The 24320-nt window shown below is 43.4% G+C and overlaps 1 protein-coding gene and 1 long non-coding RNA gene across 4 annotated transcripts in view; one reads left to right on the top strand and one right to left on the bottom strand.

Moving 5' to 3' along the window:
* The window catches only part of cacna1ha (calcium channel, voltage-dependent, T type, alpha 1H subunit a), a 140014-nt gene extending 125260 nt beyond the window's left edge, over window positions 1–14754 (top strand). For all 3 annotated transcript variants that reach the window (XM_046074653.1, XM_046074661.1, XM_046074646.1), the window contains exons 33-38: window positions 4539–4660; window positions 5454–5612; window positions 5835–5975; window positions 6197–6365; window positions 9089–9252; window positions 9339–14754. In XM_046074653.1, the coding sequence (XP_045930609.1) occupies window positions 4539–4660; window positions 5454–5612; window positions 5835–5975; window positions 6197–6365; window positions 9089–9252; window positions 9339–10796 (2213 nt within the window). In that variant the 3' untranslated portion in view covers window positions 10797–14754. The remainder of the gene's footprint in view (window positions 1–4538; window positions 4661–5453; window positions 5613–5834; window positions 5976–6196; window positions 6366–9088; window positions 9253–9338) is intronic.
* Window positions 14755–22025: 7271 nt separating this feature from the next.
* LOC123966660 lies at window positions 22026–23335 on the bottom strand. The gene is made up of 3 exons (XR_006824046.1): window positions 23220–23335; window positions 22767–23048; window positions 22026–22628 (listed from the first exon to the last, which is right to left on the bottom strand). It is a non-coding gene; the product is annotated as an uncharacterized LOC123966660 (long non-coding RNA).
* Between the last annotated feature and the right edge of the window lie 985 nt (window positions 23336–24320).

Here is a 24320-nt window from a genome sequence, read left to right as displayed (position 1 = left end):
GGGGTAGTGTTGGTTGGCTCACCTGTAGGTCGTGATTGGCTTGCGTGCTTGTCGGGGGTTGGGGGCATCAGGTGCGGGCCTGGACTGGGCTGGTGTGCGGCTCTGTCCTGTGTGCATGCTGTGCATCCTGATAATTGTATTTCGGTTCGGCGACTGGTTGTTGGAGGGGTGGGGGACCGGGAAGAAGGGGTTGACGGGGTGGGTTGGGGGTGCGGGCTGGTCCTTTATCAGCTGGTTGGGGGGTGTCTCCTCTGGATTTTAGTGCCCGGACTGGATGCTTGGTGGTTGTACGGGGATCCTGTGTGGGGAGGGATTGTGCTTTGGGGTGTGTCGATGGTTGTTTTGCAGTCGCGTCGCGGCCCTCTGGATTGTGGTCGTGTTGAGTCCTAGGGGCTGGGTGCATCTGCTGACTTCCTAGGGCTGAGGGGCTGTTGCTGCTGTCGCGGGGTGAATGCTGTCTCTTTTCTTTGGGGACGGTGGGGGTGTGTGTGTGGGATGCTTCGCTGCTAGGGAGAGAAGGGCGCGGGGGTGGGGGTCTTCTGGCCTGACCTGGCCTGAGTGACATTGCCTCCTGGGTGTGGGCGGACCTTCGGGTCTGGGCTGTTGGGCCGTTCTGTCCTTGGGCGGGGTCCTTGCTGCTCCGGACCTGCTCCCTTATAGGGGGGGAGGGGGGTTGTGCCAGCTCCGATGGCCTGGTGCTCTGATTGTGTGGGAACGGTGAGGTGGGGGGGTGGCAGTGGGGCTGCCGGAGGGGCCCCGGCGAGGATGGGGGATTGTTGGACTTTGGGTTGGGGCTGCGCTGACCTGCCTCGGGGGTGTGTGGGGGTCTGAGGCTCGGGGCTTTGGAGCCTCTGGGTCTGGGGCGGGTCTGCGTGCTGGGGGGTCTGGGCCCCCCTGGACCCGTTCTGGGGCTGGGCGGGGTTGTCGCTGACTCTGGGGTGCTGTCGGTCCTAGAGGGGCTCTTGCTATAAGCCCTGGGCTGGAGGGAACTCGCGTCCTCCTGCTTAGGGGGGTGGGGGACGGGACTGAATGATGGGACCAATCAGGAATCTGGTCCCATCATGAGGAAGACCATTCTAGCCTCCCTATGACCTCCTTCACCTTCCCCCCTTTGGTCATGTCTCACAACATACACCCTTAGGACTCTGGGGGGCAGGCAGGCTGCAGGGCGTTTGGTGGGAGGGGCTGCTTTATTGCGGCCTCGCCTTTCTTCCTCCCCCACTGGCCGCCCCGCACAGAGGGTTTGGGGGGTGGTAGGGACACGATGGGAGGCTCCACTACCTGACAGTTGTGGGGTGCCTGTGTCACAACTACCCTCCAATTTTAACTTACCACACACCTTGTCTTTACTCTGCCATAGAACACTTCACAATCCATGACATGCACAAAACAATACATTTACAGAGGCAGGCAGAGGGTTTGAAGGAGCGGGGTAGATTCTCATTGGCCTCGTGTCCTGCCCCTGGATCCCCGGGCATCGGGGGTGCTGTGGGGTTGGTGACGGACTTGCCTGATCTGGGGTGGGCTGGGGGGGTCGGGGCTCCCCTGGCGTGGGGGCCCGCTTTTGACCTAGGGATCTGGGGACTCGGGCTTCTGGCTTTTGCTCATTTCTGGGCGGGTGGTGTGTCCCTGGGCCTGGGGGGCCTGTTGTCTCCTCTCCTCGCCTGGGCCCTCTTTGGCAGGGGTGTGGCTCCCGCTGCTTCCCCCTGCCAGCTCTCTCACAGTGGGGGCATTCGGGAGTCTCTGGGGCACATGGCCGGTGTTGTCGGGGTAGGTTTTGGTGCTCCTCCTTGGGGTTGCTTGACTGGGGGGGCTGGGCCACCGTCCGAGGATGAGATCGGCCTCGGGGGCTGCTGGCACTGCCTGCACTCTGGGGAGGGATGCCTCTGGCTGGGCTGGGGGACTGTTGGCCTGGTTCTCCCGAGTTATCGCTCCCTGGCGGCGGGGAGCTTCCCGGCACGGCTTTCTGCTGTTCTTCCTTGGGGCGGGGTACAGCTTCCCCCAGGACATGCGGTTGATCCTGTTGTAGTTTGGAGGGCTGCGGTGGGATTGTAGGGTGATTGTAGATGCATCTTGATGCATTGTGCTTTTTCCCTGGGCAGGGTCTCTGAATGGCTGCTGGGCGTTTAGTTTGTGCATTGGAGTCCGGGGGAGGCATTTCCTCGTTGGCTTGGAGGGACCAGTTTGCATCGCTGTTTTGCTTCGTTGGCCTCGGATCCATGCTTTCCCATTTCTCTGTCGGCGGACTTTTATTGGCGGGTGCACGGTGGCCTGCGCGGCGCGTTTGCTGCCGGGCTGGGACATGCTGCTGGTGTTTCTCTCCACTGGCTTTCGTTGTCGTGTTATTCCGCTCGCTCTCTCTCATTTGCCCGACCTCGCATGCGGGATTCGCATGGGGCTGCTGGGCATTGGGTGTTGCCGTGCTCGCGCAGTGTGCATGTTGGGCTCGTCACTTGTGCATTGGTGTTGATGATTGCGTGGCATTTGGGCGTTTTGGTTGTTCGCTGCGCGGCGGTGGAGTGCTGGGTGGGGGGGAGCAGTGGTCTATTTTGTGTGCGCGCCGCGGTCGGTCCGGGCGCTGCTCTTCCGCGGGTTACGCTTCTTGTGTTCCGTCGGCATTACATTGTCAACTGGCAATTTGGGTCGGGGTCTTCCGCGTTTGCATCGCGGTGCATCTGGGAGTCTTTGTTTTTTGATTTTTTTCCTTTTTTTTTTCTTTTTCCCACCCCTATTGGCTACTGGGGTTCTTGCCTGCCTGTTGCTGGGGTAAGTGTGGCACAGTCGTGGTAACCCACTCTCACTAACAACTACATTCAACAGGCTTATGTGCACACACATGTACACACACACATACAGACACATTCACCCACACGCACACAGTCTCACACATAGACACAAACAAATTTAGGTTGTCCCTGGTAGAATTATTCCTGATGCTTTTCTTTCAGTTACTTATTTAAATTAATTGTTATTATTCCAGCTCTCGTGGCTGTGCTTTGTTGCTTATTTAGTGTGCTTGACTGTTTCTTGTTTTCATTTTTCTCTTAGTTGTCATACTATGTCAGCTGTTTATTGCTGCTGTTCGGCTGGTTGTCTTTTACTATTATTATTATTTTTATTGTTTGTTTTTGTTTGTGTTTGTTTGTTGTTGTTTTTCTCCTCCCCAAGCCCCCCTCTCTGTTCTATTGCAGGTTTCGTTGCTTTCTGCAATTGGTGTTTCCCTCTGCTATTCCCTGTTGTTCCCACCTTCCATCCCCCTTCTCTTGCAGGTCTTGTCCTTTCTCTGTGCTGCCTGTTTGTGCCCCCCCATCCCCGTGTCTGCCCCCCTGTCCTGCCCGGTGACAAATCAAAACATAATTAAATAAATAATAAAACAGACAAAGGAGTATATTAATACTCTCTTGTTAAAGTAAAATCTGTCTGGCACAATATGGTATCCAGGTCACCATACTATCTACCAGGCTGCTGGGCAGGACAGGTTTTAAAAAATAAAGAAAAGAAAAAAAAAAAAAAAGACATGGGTAATATCGTATGTTGGCACTCCACTCTGACTGTGGTGTCTGTGGAAGGCTAAACAGTTAAGAGAGTCATATGTAATGAGGGTTTGGGTGTACTCACAGCTTTGGATCAAGTTGCTGTGCCGATAGCAGGTAGTATGAGTATAGGTGATTCTGAATATATTTCAGTTTGAATCTAAATATAAACCAGATGACTGATGTCTTGAAACCTAATACCCAGATGAATCCCAATTTCCACCCCCATCCTCTTGCTGCTGGGCCATGACTCAGACTTGGGGAACTACTGGAGCAGCTATTAATAACACACAAATTTTTAGCTTAAATCCACATGCTTAAGTTTAAACTGGTTGTATGTGGTTACCATCTAGCACACTTTTTGTCCTTTGTCTGTCCTTTTTGTGTTTTATAAAATAAGATGTTGTTGGTGTTATTATCGTTTTGTCTGTTAATGAAATGGCTACTGTATGTATGTGCATTTCAGTCTTGCATGAAAAGCGCTGTATCAGTAAAGTTTGATTCCATTTGTTATTATGGAAAGTTGCCCTTTTCTATTCCTCTGAGCTACACACTGGCATTCTGAAAACCTCTAATTTTTCTCCTGGTGGTCGATCCTTAGAAAAAGAAACAAGGTACATAATACTCTAAGGACTGTCCCGTTCCTCTCTTGCTTCCTGTTAATGTGACCTGGGGTTAGATACAAAGGAAGATATCTTCTGGTGGCTGTTATGATTCTGTTAACAGGCTCCTGAGCGGCTTTCTGTCAAATTGACCCTGAGACTGATTGAGACATTCCCCATCCTCCAGAAGACAGCTATCTCTTCTCCTCTCCTCTGTCATGTCCACAGGGAAACACTGCTTAGCAGCTGTTTGTGTGTTCAGTGTGCAATGCTTTCATAGGACTAAAGCAGGACTTTCTGAATGGGGCACTGACACTTACATGATCATGTATGCTCACTTTTTTAACAACCATGTCTGTAGTATAGTGTAACTAATGTCTGTCTATGTTTGTGTGTTGATTAGATTGCAATCCCAACAACCCATGTGAGGGTCTGAGCCGTCACGCAACCTTTGAGAATTTTGGGATGGCCTTCCTCACGCTGTTTCGAGTGTCCACTGGAGACAACTGGAATGGGATTATGAAAGTATGAAAACACACACACACACACACATAAATTATGACTAGATTATCCCATAACCACAGAGAGTACAATGACCTCTAAAACCAATTATTAATATTAAAGTGGCTTAGCGCCGAGCAATGTCAACACTTTCACATCTTGATTTTTACTTCATTAACAAATGTCATGTATGATTAATCATCCTTACCTGACATGATATAAATAGATCAACTGATACAAACAAGGACAATATTGAGAATGATCTTTTCCTGGCAGATTTTTCATGTCATAATGTTGAATTTATATGGATTTATAACATTTGGGATTTGTAGGATTTTTTCAGAAAATGTGTCAAACGCTAACGTGAAGTGGACATTGATACAATTCAATGTCTGAGAGCAGTCAGAATTCACCTGTCAGCACCACACACATTCTACATTTAAACTGCCGCTAAAAAGACATCTCCATCTCCATTTATCATCACATTAATGTTTATTTTATTTATTATTTATGTATTATTTACATTCACACAGACAGTACATACACACACACATATTTGTGGATTTAGCTATTTATGTCACACAACAGCACATATTTGCCAGTTTGACTATGTTTTGGTTTCATTCCGGAAGAAAACAGTCAAAGAGTGGATGTACATTAAAGGGGCATTATGGAGTTTCCAGCGGCCACTAACGGTGCGGTTTTAAGATTGTACCTACCTGTAATAACTGGCTGTGTGCACCACTCTGTTTCTCTTGCTCCCTTTCTCTCTTTTCTGTCCCTCTTTCTTTCTGAATCTTTCTCTCTGTCTTTTAAGGACACACTAAGGGAGTGTCATCCAGAAGACCGCCACTGTTTCTCCTACCTGCCTTTGGTCTCTCCAATTTACTTTGTCACCTTTGTGCTCATGGCCCAGTTTGTTCTGGTCAACGTGGTGGTGGCTGTTTTAATGAAGCATCTAGAGGAAAGCAACAAGGTACAGTAACTAGAAAGACTAAGACCAAGACAGTGCACAAATACAGACATACATAGACACTTATGTGTACATGTGTGAACAAAGATTATATAGAGGTTATAGAGACACAGGACAGATATATTTGATGTACATGTACCACATAAGATTTGTGTATTGGTCACTGTCTCATTAGAGTTTTGTACCTTTGGACCATTTTAAGGACGTTTTAATCTACTTTTGCAGGAGGCTAAAGAGGATGCAGAGATGGATGCAGAGATCGCCTTGGAAATGGCTATGGAGAGGCAACGCAAATTAAGCACAAGCTCCCACAACAGTTCAGTAGCAGGGACCTATGTTGGGCCATGTCCCCATTCACCTGAGCAGGTAGGAAGGACTTTACCTAGTCAAGTTTAGCCAGGAAACTTGACTAACACTGAAACTGTAATGTGTAACGGAAGAAAGCAGGCTGCATGTGGCATGTGTTCCTGAAAGTGTCCTTTTAATTCATTAATTCATTGTGAAACAGTATACATTGCAATATTCAGTGTTACTGCATGAAGACACAGTCAGTGCTAGAGCTGTGTGGTCTCTGTCTCCCCCTGTAGGAGGAAGAGGCGCAGTACGGTGACCAGGACCTGCTGTCACCAAGGATGATGTCTGTATCCAGGATGCACTCTCTGCCGAATGACAGCTACATGTTCCGACCTGTGCGGCCTGCCAGCGCCCCCTACCCTTTGGAGGAAGTAGATCTCAGTCCCCAGCACCAGCATTCAGGTAATTTATCTGTTCAGGATTTTAGACTTAAGGTTAGCATGAGGTTATGGTTCTCTGTCTATTTTTTGTATTAGACAGCCACTGACATTGTTCTAACAGACACTGTTGCTAATTCTATTTAATAGACGTCACAGGGACTAAGATTTTTTTTCATGATGCATGTATGTTTTTAGCACCAAACTAAAATAAATCCTCACAACCACATCTGGTTAATGCTATGATTTAATTTTTATAAAGGACTGAAGTTCCAAGTACGTTAGTGTAAGTATGTGGTTTGTATGGAACCCTGGGTCCCCCAGTAGTTCTCATGTCTAATCATTAACTACATGTAAGATAAATGTGTGTTAAGTACTAGTTCCCAGTGCTATTAAAGCACCAAACCGGAATTTTGGGAGCTTTATGGAGCACTGCCAAATCAGGAATAATAGGACTGAGTTATAGAAGCTTATGTTATCCCATCATTTTACAACTTAGGGATTCAAAATCCTCTAAATATGGAAAATGGCTACTAGTTACACAACGTAATCAAGACATGATGCACAGATTGACAAAGATGACAGTGGCATTGCAAGTTGTCAGTAAACGGCGGGAGACACCAACAAATCAGTCCCACAAATTCCTCTTTAGGATGCTAATTATGATAATCAGGCAAAGCACAGTTAAATGTACCATGCACAGTTCTCAAATAATTATTTTGAAAGCAGAGCTATAGTTTTCCAATAGAAAAAAATAATATATATAATATATATACAGATTGAAGCTCAGAGACAGGCACAGGTGTTGGCAGAGAGAAAGCTTCGTTGAACTTCCTGCTGCTGGGAAGTTGAAGTGATGATAATCAAGTGGGAGGTAGTACAAGAGCAAAGCTGATTCAGAGCTACTGTAGGATAGTTTGTTAACAGAAAAAACGTTCCTTTGTCTTCAGGATGTAATATTTGTAAAATGTATTGATTAAAGAGCAATTGCAGTGAGACTGACATCTCTAAATCATCCTTTGTAAAATCAAAGATAACATTACATAACATCAGTGGTGCTTTTCTTTCCAGTTCCGGCTTGGGTCTTTAAACGCAAGGCAAAACAAGACACAAGATAAATTAGAAGCAGAATAAACATGCTGAAAACTACTCTAAGCACTGACAAGCACTGTTTTATCTGCAGTCAGATTCTAATGGCATGTTGTGGCCAGGCTGTGGACAGGCCCTGCTCTGTCCCAAGGTACTGACTGTAGTGGATGAGCTGGTTCATGTGAATCTCTGCAACCTTCACACAGGCTCATCTGCTCAGCTTCGGAATGGCCGAATACACGACAGGAATGATGGTTAACTTACTGGCCAAGCTGCAAAGTCAGAAAACTATACACATAAAAGTGTAATTGTCACAGCTGCAGTGATTTGTCTAATGTTCTCTGTTTAAGATTAAAACTGGCAGGTTTATAATCAAGTGGCTTTACAGCTTGGCCTGAAAGTACCAACTGAAAGTGAACTTGTTTAAGATCTAACTGACTTTGCTACAATGTTTTAACCTGTTTTACTGTGATTACATCTGAACTCACAGGTGAAATGGGCATGTGTGTGCAGAATGCCTAAGACCCTGGTTACACAACCTCACAGCAGTTATTGAATACAGATTGAATGTATGATGAAGCATCTCCCTCCTCATCTCTATGCAATCAAACTTATTTAGTGTTGACGACTTTCACCATGACGTGTAAGCCCCAATCAGACAGAATGCGTTATTTGCAGTGAGCGGCGCCTTTTTTAAATTGTATTCTATTGGCAGTGAGGCTGTTTATGTGCGCTGTTTATGTGCACCTCGCCTTTTAGGCGCCTGCTGCATTTTTGAAGGAGTGCTCTGAGTGCACAAAGTTGAAAGAAATTCAACATCCGACGTCATTCTCGTTTTTTACCATTGTCCAGTCAATGAATGGAGAGGGCCCTCAGGTGTGGGAACGTAAGTTTAGATGTTTTTAGCAACAAAAGACACAGAACTGTGAGTTGTGATCAAGTTTCTGCTAATATGACAGTTATTAGCTGCAAACCAAAGATTACAGTGCGCTGGCGCTATAATCTTTGATTAGACTGACAGGACAGCTGATTTGGTAGTTGCCTAGTGAAATAAAAAAACGCAGCGCACTGCTCTTTTCCAAGTTCAACCGAAAAGGCACCTCTTGTTTTTAAACCTGCAAAACGCTTTCTGTCTGATCGGGGCCTTAGAGTGCTACCTGTTATCAGGGTCTTAATGCTCCCTGGCACGATTATCTAAACACAGTCACATGGAACTGTTAGTGCAACCAGGATCTAAAGCAGAATATTGACCTTGTATGACTATATTCCTGATTATCAGCTCAGTGCTGCTACTTTACTGATGAGCAAGCTGCTGAATGTGCTAATGATTTTTCATTCAGAAAACACTCTATTTTGATAGCAAATTTGAAGCAATTGTAAATGTATTAAAACTGAAATGTTTAGTTGATTGGTTCTTATTGCTCATATCCAAATATTCTATCAAAATAAAGTGTTAGTCATATTATACTTTTTTAATCGGCACTCAAATATAATAACGTTTTATTATTCCAAAGTGATAGGGAATAGTCAGTCGCGCGTGTATGTGTTTGTCCAAATATGCATGTGTTTTCTGCAAAAATGCATGTGTTTGCACTGAGAGTGTGTACATGTGGTTGTCTCACGTGTATGATTCAAACACTTTACATTTCATACTTTCAGGCTCAGTGACGTCGGTCCACTCCCAGCCATGTGAGAGTCGCGCACTGCTGCAGGTACCAGACGTTTCCCCGATTCACCCTCGGCCACCTCCCACCCTCACCCTCACCCTGCCCCGCATTGCCCCGCCCACGCCCAGCCCCTCCCCACGGTCCCTGCGCAGACAGGTGAGAGACCCCATCTCAGCTGCCTACATGCTTACATTTCGGTGTTGGCGTCCATTCATTCATGGTGGTGTGTTTTTATGTTGCAGGTAGCACTTAAAGTGGACTCTGTGGAGTACCAGGGTTGTGAGCAACAGGAGAGGCCCAGCCCTAATATACTGCCTCCCCCCTCTCCTTCTCCCCTCTCTCCTCATACATCCTCTCCATCTCCCCTGCCCCCTCCACCTCCCTCCTCCCCCTCAGCCATTTCTCTCCCACCCTGCTCCCCTTCTGCCTTCCCTCTCCCTCCTCCCTCTCCCTCTCCCTCTCGTCTACCCCCTCTACTGTCCTCCCCCTCTTCCCTACCTCCTCCGCCATCTTCCCCCTCGCTTCTTCTCCCTCCGCCTCCCTCCCCCCGCCTCCCCCTGCGCCCTCCCAGCCTTCGGAGACCTAGGCCGCCCTCTGCTGCCTCCCTCTGCGACCCTGCAGATGAGGAGGTGTATCACATCACCAGCTCAGCCAGCCACAGGTGGAGAGCTGAGGAGGGAGGAGGGCAGGAGAGCAGAGGGAAGGCCAGCCGCAGCCACTCCCTCTCCCCCTACACCACCCCGCACCCTCTAGATTCCTACTCCACTTCCTCCCCTCCTCATCCCCCGCTACCACCTTCCTCCTCGAGGAGCGCGCTCAGTCTGCTTGGGGCGGGATTGAAGGACCGTGACTTTAGGAAGGGTCTTAGCGTTGACAACCAGGGCTTCCTGGACAAGCCATTATCATTGTCTGCTGGTAATCCTGATGATCAGCGCCGCCACTCAATAGAAGTCTGCCTCCCACAAGCTGTGATCACCAGTGATGACCAACACTTTACACGTGAGGCCCTGCGGTCAGAAAGGGGTGGTCAGGCATTCCCTGTGAGGGTGCAGTCAGTCGGGGGCGGCCACAGAAAGAAGAAGATGAGTCCTCCTTGTATATCCATCCACCCGCCCTCAGAGAGGGAAAACCCCCAAGTCGCTTCGCCCCCGAAACTGGCTGACTGCAGCATGATGCTGAGACGCAGGACACCGTCCTATGACTTGACCCCGCACACACCGTCAAACACGCACACGCAAGACGTCTCGGCAGATTCACAGATGCACTCCCCGATGCACATGGTGCTCACACCCATCCATGTACCACTGCAAGCACACTCATCAACACACACACTGACACCCTCGCGGGCATCTACTCCAACACCCACTCAGACATACATTCCACCACATGCATCCACACCCACACACCCACACATCCCGATCAGCCCAAACATCTTCATTCAGCCTCATGCACCTCTGCTCCCAAATGCGATGCCTTTCGCACAGACACACTCCCTCTCCCCTGCTGCAAGGCACTCCCCTCACACAGGAGACTACGTCCCCCTCCCTCAGTTCACCTTCGACCAACCACAGTCCAGATACATGAGTGGCCTGTCAGCTGGCCTATCAGATGCTGATACAGCCACCTGCTCTTCCCCTTTCGACAACAGACTGGGAAGCAGTGCAGGAGTCAGTGCAAAGAACCGGAGGACCGCCCAATGAACATGGAGCATTGCCTTCAGGGAGTGAATTAATTGGTCCAAAATCTCTAAAGTTGGATAGTGGAGCCTCTTTGAAAGAAGTTTACTGAAAGAGGGATTGTTTTTGTTTTTGTTAAGATGAATACTGAAAAGACATGACTTATTCTCTCCAGGGAGACCCTGGGACAGTCCTGTTCATGAATAATAGAAAATGGATCCATTTTCCTAAAGAAGAGGAGATCCACTGAGGCTGTACCAGTCAAACAGTACCCACTGTACATGGTGTGTTTGAGACTTACTCCAGTAACACACCAGGACTAAAGCCACCTAACTCCGTAGCCAAAGTTTTTTCTGACACACTGTCCCCACCCACGCTAGTCAATCAGGAAGCAGCGTCTGGCTGATAACCTCTGCCCTTTACAGGAAGTGGTTTGTGAAATGCGAGCGTGGGGGGGAATTGTGGGATATGCAACTTCAGGTTTTCTACAGAAGTTCTGCTTGCCCCTCCTCTGCTCCCCGATCACATTGATCAGAGCAGACGCGCGTGTGTGTGTGTGTGTGTGTGTGAGCGTGTCTGCGTTTTCCTATGTGCCAGTATTGTCAAATCTGTTGTCATGGAAGTCGGCCATGTAATTCTTACGCCTGTGATGACAGAGAGGGGGAGCAGGGCAGAGCTGTAGTGTATGTTTATCTGTGTATCTGTGCAGTGTAAATAAAGGAAAATACTGTATTTGGTGAGATTAAAAATAGCTCTATCCATATGCACATATTTTTATAGAGATCTAAAATGTTTTTTGCACACAAATTTAAATTTCAAGTTGCTTGTTTTTCCTCTGTTGTCTTCTTGTGAATGTATGTTTCTTTTCAAAACGGAGAGAGCAGGGAAGGAGCTCAACCCTCCTCTCAACAGGCCAGCTGAGGTTGAGAAGTGGGATTTTATTTTTCTATTTTGAAAAGGAGAAATGGGGTGTGGTGTGTTTCTGTAGCTTTGTCTCAGATTTCTATGTATTTGATGTCTAAATAACAGTCTTAAGAAGTGGGCTCAGTGATGCAAGCCAAATTCATTTTAAGATGTTTTTCCACACTCAGACTACTGACTAGGCATGTGTGCTGACTCTCCACAAATTCAATACTAAATGTGGCTATTATTCTAAATGAATCACAACGGGTTTTGCCCTTGAAGTGAATTAAAAATATAGTAACATATATGCAACACAGAAAAACAACTGTCCTTCGGTATATTTATTTGTGCAGATAGGTTAGAAAAGAACAACTTGCAAGCAGATAAATATATATGTGGGCTGCTGGCTTTGGGAAAATATACAAAATCCAGTGTTACCCTCTTGAAAAGTATAACCTGCCATCACTGAACCCTCCTTCTACAGCTGTTTTCAAGCTGGATCAGCTTGGACACCACTTTTGTACATCTAAAGACAACCAAACTAACTAAGTTACTAAATATGTGTAGCCAGAGTGCAATAATAATATATACTTGTGAAAAATATAGTAACATCCACACTGCATACCACAACTACACTTTTGTGTTCGTACATACTGTAGAACTACTATATATGATATAAACCCAATTTTATATGATGATTGAAAGTATTTCTATCTCTAGTGTTCATATAGGTACGTGCCCCCTGCGTGTGGCATGGGCATGGCTGGAAGCTGTGTTAGGTAGTGTATATTTTTATTAAAGCTCAGGCCCACCCGCTGAGTTACTGTAAGCAGAAGAGCATCTCAGCTTAGGACTCTAACCAGTTTATTCCCTCCCTTGATTTTATTTTTAACCCACCAGATTTGAAACCACACACCATATTTGTTACCTATATATCAGTTATGTTGAATTAACCTATCCACAGAATCGTGTAACCTCCAAGGTGTGAATGACAAAGAATGACAAGCATTTTCCTTCCAGTGGCTGAACGTTTTCTTACCAAGCCATACCTTTATTCTGACACAGCACAATATGTGTTTTTGTTTTCTAATTTCTTGTGGTTTGGCACAAGAAATTAGAAGAAGATAGATGAGAAGCACGCTTGTAAGCTACTTGGGTACTTTCAAAGGCAGCTGGCTGGGATGGCGTCTTCATATCAACATATAACATGCACAACTCCTCGGTTATCTGAGAGAAAACCAAAGTGCTTTGATGTTGTACCATAATCACCGGAGGCCCAGTATTTCTCATAATTGTGCAATGGAAAACATAAATAATATCTGATTAAGTATTGCCAACCATATTAAGTATTTGTGATTGATTAACAAGATGATAATGGTCTCTGAAGGTCAGTAAAAATTCTTAAATAGCCAGTTCGGCAACAAGTAAAGCCTTGTCTCTATAAAACAAAAATTTAAAAGCAGAGGACAGCTATTTTTATGATAATTTTTCAGTTACACAATTGGCCTGACATTGTGCTAAAACTAGCGGTAAAAGGCTGTAAGAGAGTGCTGACACCTACAGAAACCCTGTCCAAATTATTATCAGATTATCATTCTCTTTCAACACTCATTAGCTTTACGCCTCCCAAGCAAAATGTAGGGGGGCAAAATTGTGATAGAAAACGTAAGGAAAAAAGCAAAAGGAGAGAATAAAACGATTGAAATGTTAATTATGCCACAGGTCAATTACCTTTGACCTTTGGGCACTACAGCGCAGCCCTGTGATTGGTTGGATTTTAGACAATGAAATCACAATTTGGAAATGTTGCTGCTGTCTTTTGATAGCACTCTTCTTCCAGTTATGACATACAGAAACACATCTGATGCCGGATTCTGAGATGTCCTCCCTCCTCTACATGGCACAGTTGGTCGTCCCCTTGTTTAAAATGATTTTATTACAGTATGTGCTTGAACACACTGTTTTTGTGTAACTACTTTGTCTTGTTTCATGTCCTCTTCCTGCACAGATTGTCAGCAGGAGGTTTTAAGTTGTCTGAAGACAGCCTCTTTCTGGCTCCCTCTTATTTGACTTAGTGCGGACAACCCCGATCTACAGCATAATGCCATATTAATCCACACAGTTTGGTAGAGTGACTGCATAATTGTTCTTACGATTTACAGATCTTTGGATCTCAGTATTTAAATCCTGTTTTTGAGGAAACAGTTTTGATTATTGCATGTTCTGATTTAAGGAAAAAAAAATGTTTTGGGAAAGAATCATCTGGATGTTTTAGAGATTTTGATATTTGCATTTTCAGATGTTTCCATTTGTAGACTACCTAATTGCACTGGGCTCTGATTAATTGGTATCTGATAAAATACTGATTAAATCACCCTGTTCTTTATTGTTCAATGCAATAGTGGGTGGTTATTTACTGTATGAGGACATATCTCCTCTTTATACAGTTTTATAGAGAGAAATGGCAACCTAGTTGGTTCTTTTTTTGTTCAGAACCAATGTTATTTAATGTTGAGGTGAACCTTTTTTCACTTTTCCTCCTGATACTCTAAACATGATGGTGAAACTAATTAACTGATGTATATTTTATGTAGGTGTAGCCTCAGCCCTGATGCTCTGTAAGGGACAGAAAAGGATAGTAATAAGTAGTGTTTTCTGGTCCGGCCTCACAGTGAAGCTGATCACGCTTCTGTCGCCGCAACGCCAGACTCCAGAAGGTTCAAACTGTGATAGAACTTGACTCTGATGAATCAGAAGCCTTGTGTTTTCATTCTTTCTTTTTTATAACCCTTCAGTGATTGGCCCAGGCACCCCCACCCCCAGACCCCCCCAAGCCTTACAAGGAGGGGAGGAGGTGTGTTCTGTCTGTCAGAGGAGAACCAATGTGTCTGCAATAATAAACCCTCCATTATTCCCTGTAACAGAGGGAGAAGGGAGGGGACAGGGGAGGTGTTTAAAGGCTCGACACACAGTCGGACTCTCTACATTGTATCGTTGCTGATTATTGTGTGATGACCAACTGTTGTCCTGAAGGATGTTTCCCTGTCAATTAAAAAAATACGATTTTTTTTATTCCTGACACTTGTTGTCTGCTTTGTTTCTTATGTGGATGGTGTTAATTTACCCATTGATGAAGAATCCCTACTGTTTGTGCTAGGGTCATGTATTCGCCAATAGCACTGTATCCAGTAGGCTATAAGCTGATCCTTTAAACTGTTAAATATCAATATTTGTGCTGGGCTCCAAAATTCATTATCAATTAGGCTATAGTGTAAAAGAAACACCAATTTTCAAATACATACATACATACATTCCAAATACGGATCAGCGAGTACATCATATTTTTACAATATCTGCAGTGTCTTCATTTTGTCTGGATCTCTTGTCAGACAACACACTGCGAAAGTTAATTGTTACAAAGTTGTTCTTGTAGGAGACACGCTGAGGTGTTTGGATTAGGTGTCACTTCAAGGTAGATCACAGTGTAGCCTTAAAGGGGGATATTAACTATTGAAATCAGATGTTTTTTAAAAGGTGCAGATGATTACAAAAGAGAACAAGGTATTCGGCACTGATGTTGTGATGTCTCCTGAATTGTTCCAGATACTCTTGTGTGTGCAGTAAGTGCTTATTTCTCCAACAGTTTAGAAATGTCAACTATTTCCAAGCTTATTCAATTTACGATAGGGAACAAGACCTCACATACAGTACATTCTTAACAACATTAAGTTTGTTTTCCTCTTGTGTGGTCCCACGTCTGCATTAAAAATGTGTGCTTTCAGCAAAATGAGGGACTGAGAATTATACTAGAGGTTACCTGGGCACAAGCAGTCACAAGACAGGCATATCTTTTACAGTAACACCTAATCTGATATCCTTTCAGGGTGATACCTACCTGTAACACTTGTAGCACAACATGCTAATCAGTGGACTCGTGTAAATGAATTAACATCACCAGATTAACCACTGGGCACTGTGTTAAAAAGTTTATTTACATAAAGTTTAATGTAAATCGCTCTTTTGACAAGCCCATTATAATTTTACTTCTTGTTCACAGGTTACACAATAAATGTGTGTTTTTCTCCACTTCAACATAAATAAGACAAGGGAATCATTTACTGCCTTTATTGTGATTTGCATACCAGGTAAATTGCTCAGGTTTAAATAACAGGTTTAAATAAACTTTTAAGTCCCTAAAGGAGAACTTCAGTGCTCACCTCCATTCGCTAACATTACAACAGTTCAACAGCACAAGCCAGCCCAGAAATCTTGATATAGTCATGGACTCAGACCTAAATATTAACATCCATATTAAGATAATAACAAAATCAGCCTATTTCCACCTTAAGAGTACATCAGTAATTAAAGGACTTATCTCGGTAGGATTTAGAAGAACGTATCCCGGTGTTTATCTTCAGTGGGGTTGAATATTGTTATGAGGTCTCTACAGGTCTCTCTAAAGAGTCGATCAGACAGCTGCTGCTGACTCAGAATACTGCTGCTAAAGTCCTCTTTATGAAGTGGACCAAGTCCATCTAATTTTCAGATCTTTACACTGGTTTCCTGTCTGTCAAAGAACTGCTTTTAAAGTACTGTGTTTGGTTTACAAAGCATTGAATGGTTTAGGGCCAAAATACATTTCTGATCTGCTATTCCATTATAAACCAACTTCTCAACTGCTCACTGTTCCTGGAGTCAACATTAAAAAAGCTGCATGTAGTTTCTGTGCACCACATACTATAATAATGCTTTATTTATAGAGCACTTTTCAAGCAAACCGCACAAAGTGCTTTCCAAGGTGAGAAAATTCATAACATAAGCAACACTGGGAACACTAGCAAGTGCTAAATAATGAAACATATGCACATTCAAACATACATACGCACACACATTAACTCAATGAAATAAATGAAAAAGCCATTCTGTAAAAGTATGTTTTAAGAGTAGATTTAAAAGCAGTGACAGTCAGCTGATCTGTTGCTCAGTGGAACGCTTTTTCAGATCCGAGGAGCCAGGACATCAAAGGCTCGATCCCTCTTTGTTTAGCCTGGACACTGGAATAGTTTTTAAAATATCTTGTACAATTCCATAGGGCAGACAGCTTTTGATGAAGGTCAGCAGGCCAGGACTGTCTGGTCGCTGAGGGGATCAGAGTGACACTGTTTTCCTAAGATCCCGCAGTGATATTGGTCTAAAACAATCCAACACATCCGAGGAGGAGCAAGGGAGTTCAACTGCAGAGGCAGGAGGCAGGGGCGTAGGTATACCGTACAAGGGCCTCTGACGGGAGCGGCCCCGCCAGGTTACGAGCAGGAGTTTGTCGGCTACATGGTAAAAATATAACTATCCTCCTCATGCAGAAGTAGGAATGCAGCTCTCCTCCTATAACCAGAATTATAACAAGCTCACGTGGTAGCCTATATATACCTTCGAATGTGCATACCCCCCTTTACTGTGGTGTCAGTCAGTAGTTTTACCCACAAAAGTTTTTAGCAAGCAAAGCTCTAAAAAAATATAGTCCACAGATTCCACAGAATGAATATTGTCTTATTTTCTTTTCTATATTTGTGTAACAAAACTACATTTGCAGTGATGATTGCTGGGTGATATGTGGCTGCCCAATCTTAAGTTTCTATTTGATCATGTGACAAGACAACAAGCGTTTAGCTAACAGGTGAAAGGCAAACTTTGACAAGTAGACTAGTAGAGCACACATACAAGCTAGCAGTCATGCTATTTAAACATAAAAGTAGTTTCAAGAAGACACAGGAGAGAAAAGACCAGGAGGAGAGGGTCGCAAAGCTCCCAAATAAGATTGTTTTGGATTTTTCGTACTGAGGACATTATCAAAGATTTTGCTCAATGCAAGGCTCCTCGGATGCCTTTCAAAGAGTTGAGTACAAGAGCTTTTTCATTTGGTGTGGCTGCCTTGCCACTGTTTTAAATGCTTTTATCATCTGGGCTGACAGGTCGCCACTGAGCACCTGTTTGATATTGTGGATGTGCTTGTGGGTATTAAAACCGTGTGTGTGCAGTAGCTGGCCTGGTGGTGCCCAAATGGTGTTGTGTATGAGTAGGCTGCTTTTCTTTCTTATTCACCATAATCGAATCGAAATTGATTTAAGTAGGTTAGGTATTTACTGCATATAATCTTAGCAGTTGTTAAACCCTGCACAATAAGGAAAAAAGCCACACAAATTTGTCAATATAGGGTTCCCTTGTAGACACAAACACAGTGTGTGTGTGTGTGTGTGTGTGTGCGCGTGCGCGCTTCCCAACTGTGGAGACTAAGGGCCTATCAAAACACCCTGCACTGAGGCCCATTGTTACTACCTTACGCTACTGGCGGGAGGAGTAATAATTGCCCTAATATGATAAATCTTTTCTATGAAGAAGGTGAGAATTTGGTCGTAGTCAGCTAGAGAAGAAACAGCTGAGTGCAGGGGAAGTCGAGTTTCCAAGCTGACTGATGGTATTAAACGGGATTCTGGGGTTGTGCTGGTTGTCAGAGATTAGCTGTGTGAGGAATACTGGTCCCTGGCTTCATTTACCTTTCAATGAAATTAGTAGTTGTTCGAGCAGTGAGTAATGAACCTGTGTTCAGCTTTTCTACAGGTTCTTTAAAGGCTACAAATGTCCTCGTTCATCCAGAAGGGGTATTTGACAGTGGATTTAAGTTTTGTTTTGAAAGGAGCAACCATGTCCAGGGTAGATAAGCAAAACTGGTTAAAGTCATAGCTGATTAAAGTGGGCATTTGTATTAGAAAGAATTGGCAAATTGTCACTAGCAGGTTTGAAAAGTGAGGCGAAAGACTGAGCTGTGTGTTTCTTGAGAACATGGAAGTGTACCTTTTTGTTTATGGGGTTTTATAGTAGCTTGGAGAATTAAATTGAGCAGCATACAAATTTGGTGTATATATCTGGAACAAACGCCCAGAAAACTTGAGATATGCTCCAACTTTTATTTCTCTTAAAACAGGGCTCAAAACTTTTCTGTTTGTCACTGGCTTTTGTAAAAAACTTTTTTTGAATGAGACTATTCCAGGAGTGTCTAACTGCAGACCTCCATTGTGGAGTCGCTTCCGGTATAGGCTCCGCTCTCAGGTCGGCTCCACAGGCAGGACAGGAAAAACACGCAAAAAATACAAAATAAAATTGTGTGATTTGACAGGAAACGCATTCAAAAGTGACTCCAAAACAGAGGTCTGCAGTTAGACCCCTCTCAACTATTCATATCTTGCAGTGTAATTTTTATTGTTTAAGTTGTCTTAGTCTGTTAATGGTTATTTTTTATTATCTGTTTAATTTTCTTTGTTTTTTAAAGTCTTATTTATGTGTTTCTTTTTATATTACCTTTTGTCTTTGATATGTTTTCTTAATGTCTTTCTGTCTCATGTAAAGTACTTTCTATTTCCTAGTTGTTCAACGGTGCTATACAAATACACTTGCCTCTTTCTGGAAGTATCATGACCACCAGGTGGCAATGTTTGATTGTCAAATACAGAGTCTGAGAGTTGGTGAAAGCTGTATAGAATATACAGTACATCATTTTACATCAATGAAGCTTCTCATCATCAGAGTACTAAGTATTAAATCAAGGACCGTCTGTCTTTAATATGGAATATATTTGCATAAATCAGGTTTCTTCTTTTTGTTTCTCCCTTAGAGTGTAATGATAACACATGAGCTGTGTTCTAAAATAATCCACCAAAAGATCCAAATCAGTTTAGTCGTCTTTCATAAGACAGAAAAAACAATTACATCTTCAGCAGAATTGATTGGACAGAAAGGAGTAAATCCCAGCCCTGAAAGCTGCGAACTCTATTTTCAGCCCCTCAACTCACATGGTCTTCCCACCAGGACTTTGAATTCAGACTACATTATATTAATTCAATGCAACACTAGATGGTGCTGCTGTACATCATACACACAGTAGAAAAATGTGACCGTAATCTCTAAGGCTGAAGTACTTTGTGTGTGTGTGTGTGTGTGTGTGTTTGTGTGTGTGTGTGTGTGTGTGTGTGGGTGTGTGTGTGTGCCAGAGTGTGCATGTGTTTGATTGCATGTGTGTTTGTCAGTGAAGCAATGTCAGTTTTAATATGTTCCTGTGAGAAGTAAAGGTCAAGATGACAGATTCAAAGAAAAAATAAAAAGCCTCCTGCCCGTCTCCTCTGACATGAGCCACAGTGCCTGCTAATAGCTTTTTTCTTAAAATGCCACTATTTATTTAAGCCTTTGTCTGGCTAATGGATTTACTGTTGCAAATTCAATTTTAATTTATTTCCCAATTGTAATAGAATCAGTCTTAGAGGTGTACAGTCATTTCAGAGAGCACTGCCTTTTGATGTGTTAACATGCAGCTCTGCGTCTCAGCAACTGAAATTAGACGGTCAAAGCGCCATTCAAAGTCTGACTTTGCTTGCAACCATTAAAGAAACATCTCTCTATTTGGCTCGTACTCTCTCTGAAGCGTGGTTTAAAAAGTCAACCTTGCAGATAGACTCAAACTCATCTCCATATGTCGCTTCACTTATCTACTTTTCAAAAAAGTCTGTCACCTGGTAACAGTCTGCTGTCAGCCCAGGCAGGTTTTCTATCTTTATAATGCCATGAAACATTAGCTATCAGCTTTTAATTGGATGCCTACATTTGGCTGTTCAGCAAAACACCACTTAGGATTGGTCATATCACTCTTGAAAAAGTTTCTTCCTTTAGCACCTGCTTCAGTATGAAGCAGCCCTGTCAGGAGATGATGTGACAGCTTTGTCTGTTGGGCCAGCAGTTGAAAAGCTACAAAAGAAACGTGGCATCCAGAATGGCAGCAGGGCATTGAGCCTTTGCTGGAAACTGGGTGTAAATTCCTGTTAGAGTGAGCAGCTAATCTGCTGAAGTGTCCTTGAGCAAGACATTGAATCCCCACCAGGCAGAGGGGTGGTGCTGTGTAGCTGTGGCTGACCTCTGACATACCCTTACAGGGGTTTAAAGAATTAGAGTACAGATCAATAAAATATGACAAGATGTTATTGTGTGTGTGAAGGAGAAAGTTTCAGAGAGCTTATTTTCTTTTATTTAGAATTTCATCTTCATTCATTTAGAAAATTGGAAATTTCAGAATATTGGGAAAATATTGTGGTTTATTGAAGGTATAGATGGCATGCTACGTTTTGTTTGATTTTGAGTTATATCGAAGTAATGCTTATTTGAGTTTGGATCCGAGTACCACCGAAATACATTTTTGGGACTTCAGACCACTTGAATTACTGAAGACTCTGAGGTTAATGTCACTGTTGAGAGTGGCTACAGATTGAAAACTGTATCCCACATTCAAACAGCCCTTGGCTCCCTTATCTGAACAACAATAGTTAATTGAACGTTGTTTTTTTTAAACTCAGGCAGAAACGTGCTCTAAATGAAAGACTCGCAATCAGCAGACATTAATTGTTTTGAACAGGGTTAAAATATGAAACTATTATGCTCTGAGACAAGTTAAATATGCCACTGGGACATTATTCAAAGGGATCCCTTATTGCAAAATGTCTTCACTCAGCCCCAAGTGATCAGTTTCAGATGGTCTCTGACATTAAGAGACACAAGTGAGTAGCTACTTACCTGTTCAGAAAGACAGGAAATCAATGTGGTCATTGCAATCATTTCATTATGATTATGTTTACAAAATGATGTCTGCTTTTTCTGTGATCTTGTACTTGTTTCATCATTGTGGCCTACACTTTCATTGTTCATTCTTTATTACAGTTTTTCTTGATTGTTTACACACATTTTCTGAAAGAATGCCTCATATTCTCAGAACTCTACACACAAATCAAAACACACACACACACACACACACACACACACACACACACACACACACACACTGGGCAAAACCCCTCAATTCTCCTGCAAAATTAAACTTTACATTCAAAACAATGTTATTTCTTCTCAAAATGGTATTGTTTTCAAATGACACACAAACCATCATATGAATAGACATTCATAAGAACCAGTTGAACACTGATGTGCTCAATGTAAAACACTATGATGAATGGAAAACACTTCTCCAATCATCATAATGACTTAGGCCTTTTTTTTTGTTCAGTGTTACACTTACGACAGTACATACATAAGTGTGTTGTAAAATATTTGAGAATATTGTTTTTATACTCAGAACACACAAATACACGGTAACAAATATATTTTATTTGTCCCACAAAAACAATGTACACAGTGTACATCCCATTCCAAACCAACACAAAGTTGCACATACACTACATACAAAACAGAAGAATTTACTGTACACAGTTAGGGTAAAAAAAAAAACACAACCTAACTATGCTGTGGTCTGGCCACAGCACCTCATCCACATCACAAGCAATGTTTTCCCTGGCCAAGCAGCGGGGGAAATATTGCCTAGCGTGGCGATTCCAGCCATGAAAAGCATCAGCTGCTATATCTCCACATGCATCCTCCATAGCTTGGAGAAGAGGTATACGCGTTTGTGGATTTCGGTCATACACTTTTCATCTCCAGGCAGAAAAAAATTCCTCAATAGGATTGAGGAATGGAGAATATGGAGGGAGATAAACAACTAAAAAGCGTGGGTGGGCAGTGAACCAGTTACGAACCAGAGCAGCCCTGTGGAAACTTACGTTGTCCCAAATGACAACGTACCTGAGCTGCTCTGGGCCTTCTACCTGATCTGGTGGAATGAATGTGTTGTGTAGGGTATCCAGGAATGTGATCAGATGGGCGGTGTTGTAGGGGCCAAGGGTAGCATGGTGATGGATGACGCCGTGGTGGGTAATCGCTGCACACATTGTGATGTTCCCTCCGCGCTGGCCAGGGACTTCAACAATGGCACGCTGGCCGATGACATTCCTTCCCCTCTTTCGTCTTTTCATCATCAATGAAGATGAACTGGTGCTCCACTGCAGCCACCTCTAGCTCAAGGACTCTCTGAAACACACATGACAATATCAAAAATAGACATGGAGTGGTCACTATTGTGAAACACAATCATTATGATTACAATATTGAAATATGTATAATTTACTGTATACAGAGTTGAGAGTATGCATCAATTGTGGGACTCACTTGCACATAGTTATGTCGCAATTCTTTGACCCTTTCTGAATTGCGTTCAAATGGCACCCTGTAGACCTGCTTCATCCTGAGATGATTTCTGCGCAAGACACGGTCCAGTGTTGATAAGCTTACCCTATCAATATTTTGAATTATGTCATTGTTTCTATTATTTTTCTTTGTATTTGCTGTAATGTTATGGCGCTGTTTTCTAGGACCATGTTTATGATTTCAGTTTCCTGTTCAGGAGACAGAAGACGTTCCTGACCACCTTGTGTTGGTAATCTTTCAGTTCTGCCAAACAAATAGTAAAATACTGTAAATACAAAGTAGGTATACATTTCCTAAATACTTGAAACATACATTTTTACAGTCCTACAGAACAGTCCACAGGCAATACTGTACTCATTGAGTATTGTATTGATATGCAGTACTGCAATTTGCTGGTGAGATTAGATTTCTTACCTATTCTCATTTCAGAAAGTCCGGATGATGGATGCTACAGTGTACCTGCTCAGATTTGGCTGTACTCTTTGCCCAGCCTCCCTCATTGTTAGACCATGGTTGACCACATGATCAACCAAAGTGGCTAGGATCTCATCAGAGATTATGGTCCTTGGCCGGCCGGCCGGCCGTCCTCTCACTCTCACTCTCACTCTCACTCCTCTGGCTCTGCCTCTGTTTCCAATGTTGGCATCCATTGCTCCATTGAAGAGCTCACCTGTTGCCCTTTTATGCTAAAGCTCTGATTCTTAATTGGAAAACTGTATGACGAGTGTTTGCCCTTGTGATGAGTCAGTGTGCATATTTGAATGGCAGTGTGTTCCTTGTGAAAAGCAGAGAATTGTGTGTAGTGTTTTGAAAAAGTGTGTTTTAGAACTGCAATTTGAGTGTAAAGCAGGAATTGTGCTTGTAGTTTAGCAGAATTGGTTCAGGGGGTTGGTGAATGAGTTACATGTTGTGGTCATTGTGTCTCAAGTACCAGAATGTGTGTGTAAACAGTGTGTTTTAGAACTGCAATTTGAGTGTAAAGCAGGAATTGTGCTTGTAGTTTAGCAGAATTGGTTCAGGGGGTTGGTGAATAAACACAAATCTACAACTTCTCACCCAGTTCCCCAAACATCCTATTTTCAGGCCAAAATGAAGCTCTCATCTCAAAACCATTAAATCTTGCTGAAAGACCAAACTTTGCTCTGAGACATGACACATGAGCCCTCAAAAACACACACATTACAACAGTTTTACACACTGGTGAGATAAATTCAAAACAATACTACAAAAATGGTTATGTAATGTTGCTTGTGGTTCTCCCCTCAAAAATCTTTTCACATGATGAACACAAAAGAAATAACAAATGTATACATTTGCACACATTATTTATTCCTTAGAGTACTGTACAGTACAACACACCAAAGAACAAATTATTCTGCCCCAGCGTCCTGTTTTTGGTCTGGGATAGGCCAGAGATTTTTTTTCTCCTCCTCTTCCTCTTCCTCTCTGGTGTCCTCCTTCAGATTTCTCTGAATGAACTGACTCCGGACCTTTTATCTATCTATTGAAGGTTCT

Source organism: Micropterus dolomieu, linkage group LG02 (genome assembly GCF_021292245.1).
Source record: "Micropterus dolomieu isolate WLL.071019.BEF.003 ecotype Adirondacks linkage group LG02, ASM2129224v1, whole genome shotgun sequence".
Taxonomy (NCBI): domain Eukaryota; kingdom Metazoa; phylum Chordata; class Actinopteri; order Centrarchiformes; family Centrarchidae; genus Micropterus; species Micropterus dolomieu.
The sequence above is the reverse complement of the archived record's forward strand: the minus strand, read 5'-3'. Positions and strand labels throughout refer to the sequence as shown.